The sequence below is a fragment of the Abrus precatorius genome, unplaced genomic scaffold, assembly GCF_003935025.1.
Source record: "Abrus precatorius isolate BTA unplaced genomic scaffold, Abrus_2018 Scaffold8, whole genome shotgun sequence".
Lineage (NCBI taxonomy): Eukaryota > Viridiplantae > Streptophyta > Magnoliopsida > Fabales > Fabaceae > Abrus > Abrus precatorius.
In genome coordinates, this window is record NW_020874428.1 from 21,817,703 (window position 1) to 21,830,040 (window position 12,338).

At 29.4% G+C, this 12,338-nt stretch overlaps 1 protein-coding gene across 1 annotated transcript; it reads right to left on the minus strand.

Moving 5' to 3' along the window:
* Positions 1-5,877: 5,877 nt before the first annotated feature.
* On the minus strand, positions 5,878-8,156 carry LOC113847709 (transcription factor RF2b-like). Its single transcript, XM_027476953.1, has 4 exons — positions 7,583-8,156; positions 7,083-7,215; positions 6,540-6,624; positions 5,878-6,396 (listed from the first exon to the last, which is right to left on the minus strand). The coding sequence occupies exons 1-4, from the start codon at positions 8,089-8,091 to the stop codon at positions 6,029-6,031; spliced, it is 1,095 nt and encodes a 364-aa protein (XP_027332754.1). The 5' UTR covers positions 8,092-8,156; the 3' UTR covers positions 5,878-6,028.
* Between the last annotated feature and the right edge of the window lie 4,182 nt (positions 8,157-12,338).

Below are 12,338 nucleotides of genomic sequence, written 5' to 3' on the forward strand. Positions count from 1 at the left end.
ATCTGGGTCCGTAATTTTAATGGCCGAGTATTATTAAAAATATTAATGGTAGATCATATTAATATTGAACCCAACAACCAGTTATTTTGTTGAAATGCACTCATCCTTGGCTTTAGTTATGTGGTATAATCTCCAAACTGATAATTAAATGGCTATTAATATGTTAGCAGGCATTTATTAAATTATAATCTAAGATGGCACTGTGATTATTTAGCTAGTATATAAGTAATTTACTGATTGATGATCTTTAAAAGTTAACTGATTTGCAAATGTTTGTTCTCGTGGTCTGTGAATTGGTTTTAATAGCATTAAGTCTGAAGTTGGGAACAAATCCTGGGTTTGTAGCATAGTGACACTGTTTTCTTTAGTTGAATCTTCAGTTTAATGCATCCATCACATAGCCAGGAATTGTTCAGTGTGCTTCGGCTGGCCTTTCAAATGACTTGTTTTTTCCTTTTTATTAAAGAAGACAGTGCATTTGCATATATATTTGAAGATGAATTTTCAGGACAAATTGACGGAAATTAGTATAGTCCTTCTAATCTAAATATAAGAAATTAATTACCCAAACCATGAAATGTATTATTTTTATGCCCTCGCCAAAACAAAAACCATACAGTTTACTTCTCATGGTAAGATAGACAGTACTACCAAATAAATAATATGCATTGTCTCAAAAAAAATTTTCCTTAATGGGTATTTTAAAATACCTTAAAAGTTTATAAACATAAATATAACGTAAAAATTATCAATAATAGTATTGAAATAAACGTAAATTAATAATTATTTAAACGGGAATCTAAAAGTACTAACATTTATGTTGATTTAAATGCAAGGGGAGAAGTAATGATCTTTAATCTGGGTGAGGCAGCTCGATAATTTCTTTCTGAAATTGAGTCGAATTCTTTATGGAATTTTCATTCGTTGTTTTCGTAATTCTACATTGATTTTAGTGATATTTCAAAAATAGATTAAAATGTAATAAATTGCGATCATTTACAGTTGAAAAATGTTGAACAGTAGTTTTAAGAGTCTAATTAAAAAAATTAAAAGTAAAAATATTTCATGAAAAAATTAATATATTTACTATTATGATTTTTAATTAAAAAATTATTATTTATTGATTTCTTAATCGGTACTCATTTCAATTTTATGCATCAACAGTATCGCAATTTATAATATAGTGTAAATAGATATCCCTCACATCTTTTAGACAACAAATCACATAAATTTCATCCATTGTGAAAATGACCAATGATCACATGTCAAAGGGCGGAAATTCTCACTTCTTAAGATCCCAACTCTTCAAAGATAAAATGGAACTTTTACTAATTAGAGAAAGTATATCAAACTATTTGCACAGTTTTTTTTATTAGTTTACAAAACGTTGGAAGATCAAACCTTGTGTCCTCATTGTGATAAGAATAAGCTGATTAATGTGATAAATACCATATTGATTTTTCTAATCTATATGAAGTTATATACAATAATTTACAACTTCATTTATCATAGAAAAATAATAAAAAAATTAATGTTAAAGAATTACATCTTTTAAGCGGTAACTAAATTTTGTATTCATATTATGCATGGTTTTATAGCATGTCTATATTTTTTAGTCAAATAACAAAGCACTAGAATCAGTTATATTTTGCATGCACCAATAAATAAAAAAGTTAGCTAAAACAAGTTAAAAATAAAAACAAAATACCAAGTCTTGAACCTCTATAGCTACCAATAGTATTAGGGTACAATTAATCTCCAACAATCGCACTAAAAACTTATTGGTCTGCCAAGTGAGAAGTGTACTGTGAAGATTAAGAGATCTAAGCACTAATTCGCTATATTTATTCTATTTGAACGATCATGAATTTCAAGATTAGAAAATTCTATTAAAATAAGAAAAATTAACAAAATAATATATCAAATATTAGAATTTTAATATAAGCTCGATTCAAGAGCGTGAGAAATAATGAGTTTAAGTTTGAGTAATATGTTTGTCTAAAATATTTTAGAAATAGACTTGTAATCAACTTAGTTATATACCATTTAACTGATTATTAATTTATCAATACTAGATCTTTTATTATTTAACCCTTTTTCTCAAGTCCAATTAATTTTAATATAATTGTGACTTTTATTTTAACGCTTTTTACCATTATTTTTAACATGTACTTAAAGTTTGAGTCTCTATTTTAAGTTTTTGTTTAAAATTTATGGACTTATGTTCATTTCTTTCTTAATTTTGTTGGTCCTTTTTTTTATTCGGCTTGTTTTTTATTTTGGGCCTTTCATTTTTGTTGGGCTTCTATCTAATGTAACAATGGATCAAAGCTTTGAAAAATCACCTTAGTTCACCGTCATGGTATTTATGTTTGGTTCCTTAGTTAACTAGAGATTAACTCCTTAATCCACTAGTTCCCTTGAAATCTTAACAAAATTATTGATTCCTCAACTATTTTATCAAGAACTCAAGGATGAAACTAATTAACTCAAATGAATTAATGAGACCCATCACAGTATTCCTAAGGCAATGAAATCAAAGAGTCTATTTCTAAGTCAAATTCATCTATTTTTCAATCAACATACGAATCACAAAATCAAAGTGCGTTTAACTCTTAAAGGCATTAAAAATAAAAGATAAACTATATATATCATTAATAAAATCAAGAATGATACTCATCCATACGGGTTTAAATCCCGAGCTACATCAACTTCCCAAGTACAGGGATTTAGCTACTCGTAACATTTTAAAAAAAAAATTGATCCATTGATGAAAAAGTAACTGAACCTAATATTGTTGAAAGACCCAAAATAGTGGGGCTGTAACCAAATTAGTTAAACTTGTGGAGTTATAGTTCTACGTGTAAAGTTGGACGTAGGATCACTAAAAAAATAAAATAAAGACGAATATATAAGGACATTTTCAAAGTGATTACTAGTTTTCGACTACTTATTTTTTAACACAAATTTTAAACTATATAATTATTTAAAATATATTTAAATTATTTTTATTCAATTTTAAAACTAATAATTGTCTTTGTCATTCTCACTGTCATCACTGCTCAATTATTGTTAAGTATCACTTGTTGTCACTAATACTCATGACTATTAATGTGGTTACTATTACTATTGTTCTCCTATTTCTACCAGCACTCTATCACCAAACATGATTAAATTAATAAATAATTTTTATAATTTTTGAAGTTAAGAATTATAACAATTAAAAATAGTTATAATTTAAAAAATTTAAAAACTCAAAAATAGCAAACATAACAAACACGATCGAAGGGATGCCGGCGGAATTCAACAGGTACATCGAATCATTCTGTGAGGAGTTTGTTTTGTTCTGCCAAATGGATGAGACAATAGATGACGACATTTTGTTTCAATTCTACAAAAAGTACACACGCGCGTGTGAAAGCTGGATGGTCCCTTTTTCTCCCAGTCTCTGCAAACCAAACTAAAAAGTTAAAAGTAACCTCTGCTTCTGGCGTGATTAACGCGACACGTTGGATCTGCTCTCTCTCACTGTTAACATAAAGCAAGTCCAAGTATAAGGGACTTTTATCTTTCAATATAATAATCCAGATCAGTGCTTCTTCATACCCCGTAATTACAGAATTGATAATTCCAATTTCACTTGCCCTACTTAGTTTTTTTTTGTTGATGTCAGATTAATTATCTACCATCGTACGACAGTTAGACTAAATCCTAATACATCAATCTTACCACTTTTTACTTACCAACCTATCATCTCACACTCTCAGCTTTTCATCTTTGATTTTGATGAATATATATGGTTGTGCTCGGCTATGCCTTGTTTACGATGAAAAATAAAAATTTATAAATAAATAATCTAAGAAGAGAAGACGGGATTAAGTCTTTTTTAAATTTTTTTAAATGTATTGTTAACATAATAGTAGAATTGATGTTATAAAGTAAAAGATTAAATGGAAATAGCAAATTAGAAGTAGATATTTTTACAGAAATATGCTAAATAGAAACTAAATTACAGAAAGAAAATAAGCAACAAACTGGAATTAAAATGTAGAAAGATAAATGTGCAGGAATGTAAATATGCGAGAATATAAACGTACGAATCATCACAACAGCGAATAGCGACCACACGTGAGTCTCCTCGTAACTAGTGTCTGACGCGGTACAGGTTTTCAGCGTTTCAGAGAATTTAGATGTGGTGTCAGGGTGCAAAAAGTCATCATCTATGAAATGGCGCTTTGAAGTATTTATAGGCAAGAAGACCACCATCGTTCTCCTCCTTTTGCCGACACTTCTTAGTAACTACCTTCAACTGTTGATGCCCATCATCCACGATTGCTTGTGATAGTGTTGTTGGTTGGGGCTTCTTTCGTAATCGCTATCGTCCACGATCTCCTTTGCGTAGTTATGAATGTTGATGACTGCTGGTAACAGTTTTTGGATTTTGCAATGACTTGACCTATCAAGACTTTTGTTTCTCTATCTTTTGAGTGTTTCTGGGAGAAATCGAAGAGGCTCATTTAGTATTATGACCTTAAAGTGATTTCTCATTCACTTCTCTTTTCGACTAATTCTGGAGTTTTGAGAGTTTGTCTTGATCTCGTGGACTTAAAATATTTTCTTTGTTCATTCCTGTTTTTTAAGCAATTCTGGAGGGATTCTGGAGCTCAACCAAGTTGGCGGACTTAAAATATTTTCTGACCACTTCCTGTTTTTCGAGCAATTTTAGAGGGAATCTGGAGCTAAACCAGGTTTGTGGACTTAGAATATTTTCTGATCACTTCCTGTTTTTTGAGCAGTTTTTCTGGGTATCAGAGACTTGAAAAACTTCTCAAAAACTCCTCAAAAAGGCCATCCGTTTCGTGGACTTAGAATATTTTCTTGTCAGTCTCGTTTTTCGAGTAATTTTGGATGTTAGTGACTTAAAAGCTCCTCAAAACTCCTCGAAAAAGCCCTCAATTTTGTGGACTTAAAATATTTTTTTGTCAGTCTTATTTTTCAAGCAGTTTTAGAGGAACATCAACGAGGTGACAAAAACCTCTAAAATATATCGAGATGTGTCCTTTTGATATGAAACAAAAATGTCTTAAATAACTTTCCAATACTTCTCAAGTTTTAGACCTTTTTAGACTCCTTCCTGATTCTCAACATTTTGTCAAAATGTAGCTCCTTTTAACATGATTTTTAACTTAGAAAATTTTTCTTACCCCAAACACCACCACATCACCTAATATGCCATTCATCATTTCATGTTGGGAACTTCGGGTCAGAAAATTATTAACAATTATAAGATCAGATCATCCATTATCGGGAGAGAGAGATATTAATCTAAAAACTTCCACCAAAATTTACAAAAGGAGTGCCACCGGCATGCCGAAAAAATTAATACATGGAGTCAAAGGCGAAGTCTTTCAGGAGTTTCAACAGTGCTATTGCCTTAAGAAGCTTAGATAATTACTGATACGATTCTTCATTTTTATGGTGGATAAACAAACTTGGTACAATCAAAAGGCAAATATATAGATTTTAATTTATGCGTCCATCATTAGAGTTATTAAAATCTGAAGAGAGCAACTAAGACGTGCCAGTTATTCAAAAAGGTCTGATCTCAATAGAAGCTTAATACAAGTACCCAAAACTTTTGGATTGTACGACTATGAATAAATCTAAGTCTAAGTAGTTAATTATAGAAGAACCCAAGTCCATTGTACTTGGACTATCACTGAAGTGAAAACAACAATAAATCACACAGTTTACATGCACATCCTGACATACAAAGATACAATGAGAATGGCCTTTAATTCCCAATATTCCAGCCCACACTTGCCATGCTGAAACATGATTACGTGAACTTTGCAACAAAACCCAACGATGCTTCCCTTTTTGGATGAGCATCTCTATGAATAAATAATTAAGAATTAATCCTCAATCTGAATCATGAATAAGGTACCTTCATTAGTTGACTAGATGTCAACACTATGAACAATGAATGCCATGGATAAGTCAGCAGGTCAAGTGTTTTGTGTCAAATTCAAAATGCAGTGCTACTCTCACTTGCAGAAAGTGAGGGGCCCTCGGATTTCACGAGAGTTGATCCTTTGCTACTAATGTCAAGGCCCTGGAAACGACCAAGCTGGTCATTTCGCAATATTTCTGAAAATGGATAAGAATTGGTTTGTTGCAGTTGATGAGTTGGCATTGTAGATGGGGAGTGACCAAATGGTGACAACTGGATGTTCTGGTGACCAGAAGGACCTGATTGTGGTGGGATTGGCATAAAATTTGATCCTGTAAATGGCATCTGGTGCATTCCTAGATTAAAAGATTCAGTGGGGCTCATCATCTCCCCAGTAGCAACCTTAAGCCTCTCAACTTCCTTCTTCAATGTTTCATTAAGAGCTGCAACAGATCACAAACAAATTGCAGTATGATTATTAACCTTAAAAACATTCTTCCAAAAGTTCTCATTGAAAATATATTTTGATAAATAAGCAGTAAATATTTTTTTTTTTTGGGTATAGAATAAAAGTGATAATGGTTACCATCACGAAGCTGTGCTTGTTGCTCCATGGCCTGCAGACGGAGCTTAAGCTCTGTATTTTCAGTACTCAGGCCTGTTGTGTCCCTCTGTAAAATGAATCAAGAAGTGATTGAGTCATACTCCTATTCAACCACAAGTCTGTGTAGTGTACGAATAAAAACTGAAGTCAACTATGATGAAGCCTCACAAACATGGCACCGTTATATTTACCTTGAATCACACTACAAGTGATTCTATAAAATTCCTGAAAATTTTAGACTCCTGTATAAATAGAAGAAATTCCAGAAGAGAAATACAAACAGTGCATCCGAAATGTCATATTTTTGTATAAAATAATAAAATCATGCACAACAAATAGAATAAAACTGGAGTAACATATTAAAAATCCTAGTTCAAGCAAGTTTAGGATACTTCTGGGGTAAAAGTAATGATGCATTCGAATTCATCGCACCAAGCTACATCAGTAAATTACAAAAAACAGGGGCTACTCTACAAAATCGAACTCTAAAAGTAATAATTTTATATACAAGTCAACTCAACAAACCTGGTATAATGTCAATTGAGCAGAAAGAGTTGTGGCTTCAGTCTGAAGAGTTTGAACCTTGCGCTCAAGTTCTTGTATATACCGAGCCTTTCTCTCTTTCGATCGAGCAGCAGATTGTCGATTCGCAACTATTCTATCCACAAAAACAATACTATGAGAATAATAAAACAACAATTACTGATCAAACTAGAGAGCACCATCTTTTGCATAATAAACCTCTCTCTCATTCTCCCATCATTCAAATACTTCGCACTCACGAGAAATATTCTCAATGGTCTCTATTCGTTCAAAAATGAAAAATTATCAATTCACGCAAACATCATCAAAATATCACATCGCGAAAGTTAAACATTGAAACCGGTTAACAATCATACAAAACAAACCTCAATTTTATTTAATTTCATAAGCTAACTAAATTTATTTACTCATAATATCGAAGCATAATCAGTTCAAAACTATAATTAGTGTAGATGAAGCATTTTGTGAACCAAATTGAGAACCTTTTGGCACGCTTGGGATCAATTGACCATAACTCAGCTAATTTATCAGGAGGCATAGCTTTCTTCGCTTCCATAATTTCGCCGAACGACGAAGAATCATCGACGGAACTACTGTGCCTATGTCTCGGCCTCGGGCTCTTCTCGCGTTCGCCGTTCGGATCCGCTCCGTTTCCGGCGCCACCCGAACCGGTTGCACCTCCGAGCTTGTCCACGTCAATGTACGTCGAGAACAGGTCGTCTTCGGATCCGATCTCCTCCATGCTCGCCGTCGACGACCCGCCGGCTAACGGATCGGACTGCGACAAGTCCATCATGTCGTCCGGCAGCCGGAAACTCACCTCCGAGTGGGCTCTCCGGTGGTGAGACCAGCCGGAGCGCGCGAACATCGAAGACGAGGACGAGGAGACGCCGGCGGCGGTAGTGGCCGGCGGCGTTGGTGGTAATTGGGAAGCTGCATTGGCATTGTGAGGATTTGGATTGTCATTAGGGTTTGAAGACGGATCTTGCATCTCTCTTGACAATTCGTATCGGTTTTTGTCACACAACAACACAACACAAATGCATTCTCTTTCCTTCCTTCTTTCTCTTCTTCTAACAATTTTGGTAATAAAAATAAAATAACAATAAGAAATATTTAATGTTATGATTTTTTAATATTTTTAGTTTTTACTACTTTATAAATCTCCTTGTGATCCCCGCCTTGTGGAAATGAAAGCAATGTGAATTTAAAAAATATGTTTTTATATGTATCATAGTATATCTTGTTGAGGACTCAAATGTTATTTAATTCGTTGTTATTTCCTATCATATAGTATTTTTTATTTATGGATTTATGTACATCATTTTCAAACACCATGTAGCACCACATGCACGATCATGTGACTCGGTTGAAAAGGTCCAGTGATATGTCACTATACACTGTACAATTTGGTGTTTTGACCTTGGGAAGGGTTTTCTTTTGCTATATTTAAGTGTGCAGGTGAAGAAGTTGAAGCAAGTGTGAATTGAGTATTACTAATTTGTTTTCTATTTAAAATAGTTTATATACAAAATTTTAAAACAAAGTAACTTTTGCTTAAAAATCAATCAATACAAAACTTCAACTTAAAAATTAGTATGCATCAAAACGACATTTATTACATTTTAATTTTCAATGAGCGTTTGTCTAAAATCAATTTTATGTTTAAAAATGTTGGGTATAAAGTAATTTTAAGATCATTGATTTTTTAAACTATTTAAAATAATCAGTTTTGCAATATAATTATAAAAATAAAAACAAATTTATTTAGAATAGTTAGTTTTATATTTAAATTAATTAATTATCAAAAATAAATATACAAGTAAAATTAGTTGAAAATAAGTTTTTACCTTTTAATCATAATTTCTAAAATTTTAACTACCACAATTTTTTTATTCTTACATAAATATTTTAATTTAAAAATTTTAAATGTTATTAATTATTTAAACTAATTTTTTATAAATTATTTATAAACTTATTGGTATTCATTTTCAGTTGACATAATTAAAAATAAAAATAAATATTTTGTAACATTTTAAATAGAACATAAGATATAATGCAATCTGTTCAAAACTTGTCGGAGCATGTTGACTCAGAACCTTCGAAGAGAGTTAGTACTGAGTGACATAAGGAAGTGTTGGGATGACTAAAACATTTGTTTATCTCTTTGTTACAATTGCAGGAAGAAGAAACATTAGAGTTGAGTTTATCGTAGAACTTGAAAAAAAAAAAATCATTAATCCAGTGTTTTGCCTAAAAATAAGAAAGTATTTAAAATACTTTTTTTTTCTTCCATTTTTTAGTTTTAAAATTGAAGCGTCAAGAACTATTTTAATTTTAAATGAAAAGTTGAACTCCAATTAGTAAAACAAGTGCTTTTGTATTTCTTTTGAGTGAAAGATAATTTTTAAAGGGATTCATTATGTTTTTATAAAAAATTACTCTTTTTTCTTAGAAAATGAATATAGTATTCTATTTTTTTAATTTTAAATTTATACAACTTCGTCAAAAATATTAAAATACATCAGATTTTAATTTATTTAAGTTTTATTAAAGCATTGTTCAAATTTTAATTTATTTGTTATTTTATCCATAGTTTAGTTTTTATTTATATACCTTAATTTTTTAAATCTTTTTGTAGTTTACCTTTTTTTTTTATTGTATTAAGGTTTCAAGTTTTTTATATTTTATACATTTTGCATTTAATGTAAAAATATTTGATACGAGACAAGTCCTTAAAACATTGAGCTCGTTGATCTTCTAAAAAAAGTAATAAAAAGAAAGTCTAAACTTTATTAAAGAAAGAGTATGTTAGTAAAAAAATTTGTCAAATAGATATTAACCGTGTTTCAACAAAAAAAAAATTAAAAATTAAATTGTAATATAATTTAATTAAGAAAAAAGTTATATAATTCAAAATAAAAGGGATGACAGTATAATATTTACATATTTTAAGAGAAAGAATGTAATTTACTCTATTATATATAATTTTAATTTTTTTTGTTTAATTATACTTTTAATTCCTATACATTAGTTTATAGATAATTTTAATATAATTTAAATTTTTTAATCGTAAATTTCATCTAATACTATACGGTCTCTATTGATGTTTGGAAATAATAAAAAGGTGCTTTTAGTAAATGCCACTGGGTAGTTGCAATGGCAGTCTTGCATAACACTAGAGATGCCATGGAGACAATTCAGAGACAAAAAATGTAAATGTATAAAATGCAGCTTACAATTTCTTAATTCTCTCCAACTCCATGCATCAAACTTGAGGGGTGCTATCATGAACATGTTCCAAAGAAAGTTTGAAGGGGCTGGTCAAATTGATCGAAGATGGATGAATATATAATTAAAATTTAATTTGAAAATTTTAAAATAATATTTAATATTTTCTACAATATTTATTTATATAATTGTGTAAAAGAATTATTTTTTAATTAATAGAATTTTGAATTGTCTAATTGATAAGTGTTTTTTTAATAAAGACAAACTTGAAGTATTGAATAATGACAAGTGCAATATCAAAAAGTGTTTCAATAGAAAGAAATCTATTTCTTTTAAAGCTATTGAGTTGGTGATGATGATTTTTATTGGATTCACTCAAATATTGAAGATTAGCACGAGAAGTCTAGACGAGTCAAACAAAATAAAATGTGTAGAATTTAGGGTATATCTACAAAAGAGCATATTAAGAGAAAATGGATGAACAAAATCATTGTTATTTGATATTCTATCCTGTCATAGAAATAAGAAAGACAACCTCTACGTTGAGTTACTAGAAGCTTTGAAGGTCTAATGAAAAAATAAATGAATGGCTGAAGAAGAAAAAAAAAGATTGTTGTAAATATGACATAACTATTCAAATTACGTGATTTTGTAAATATAAACTATATTTAATCTCAAATTAATAAAAGTAACTAACAACGTATGATTAATTAAAAAAATTTAAAAAATATTAATATATATATATATATAAATAAAATCTATTAACATCAATTAAACAACAAATAACTTTTCAATCATTAGATTATTTAACTTAAATTATTTAACTTGTACCGTTAAGATTTGGTACAAGTCTTTTACACTGTAAATGAATTTATTCTTTATATATATATATATATATATATATATATATATATATATATATATAAACTATTTTTTTCTTATCTTTATTATTTTCATATCTCTTTTTAATATTCTTTTAAAGAAATAAATTTTAAAAATTAAAATATTAAAAAATATTATAATAGAAAAAGCTTAACATTAATTATAAATATATACCCACCACGTCTCAAACTTATATTAATCTAAATTTTTTTTAGTCTATAAAGATGAGGTTTTGAGTACGAGAACATTAATCACAGTACAAATCTAAACGTGCTCAAGTATGGTAGCACCTACTGACAATAGACATAGTTTAGTTAAAACAATTCCTTAATTATTGGATTTGGATCTGTTTCCGTTTTGTCAAAATCAAGGGTGCTGTTCAATGTATCTCCATCTAAAACATAGATGGACGATGTATCTGACGTTTGTTCGATTTTTAGGATTGATTTGTGTATATAATTTCAATAAAATAAATTTTGGACACGTTTGAAATATATTTTTAAAAAAATTATAAAAGCAACTTACATTTGTTTTATAAATTCTTATTTATTTTATATTTTAATAAATTTTATGATCAAATTTATATCATAAGTCTTTATGTAATAAAAATTTATTAAATAATATTTAATTAAGCTATTATTTAAATGCATCTTTATTACATGAGAGCTAATATCATAAGTTTAATCATAAATTTTATTAAGAAAACTAATAAATTTATATAAAATAATCTTAGATTATTTTTATAATTCTTTTAATTATGAACTATGTTAAATATATCTCTTTGTGAGAGAGATCCGCTTATCTATTAATCAGAGATTACCGTTTATTTTCGGGGCTAATTAATGATTAGCAGGTAGCTAGACTTTTGATAATATAGATTGAACATCATAAAGTTCTTTCAATTTTTTATCTACACGATTTCATCAGATTTTCTTTCTCATATAGAAACGCTAGAAGGTGTAACAAATTAATGCTAGACAATGATCATATGAGCTTTCAATTAAGCCTGATAAACAGATTATATTAAACAGCATAAAATAAAGTTTAACACAACAAATTATGAAAGAATACTAACGTGGCACTGATTTAACTAGGATATTAAATTGCAATTAAATTATTATTCAT

Excerpts from the sequence above, each read along its gene's own strand:
- LOC113847709 (XM_027476953.1), bottom strand. The coding sequence starts at position 8,091 with ATGCAAGATCCGTCTTCAAACCCTAATGACAATCCAAATCCTCACAAT. Across the intron at positions 7,216-7,582 it reads GATCCCAAGCGTGCCAAAAG|AATAGTTGCGAATCGACAAT; the intron begins GTTCTCAATTTG and ends TTTTGTGGATAG. Across the intron at positions 6,625-7,082 it reads CTCAATTGACATTATACCAG|AGGGACACAACAGGCCTGAG; the intron begins GTTTGTTGAGTT and ends TTCATTTTACAG.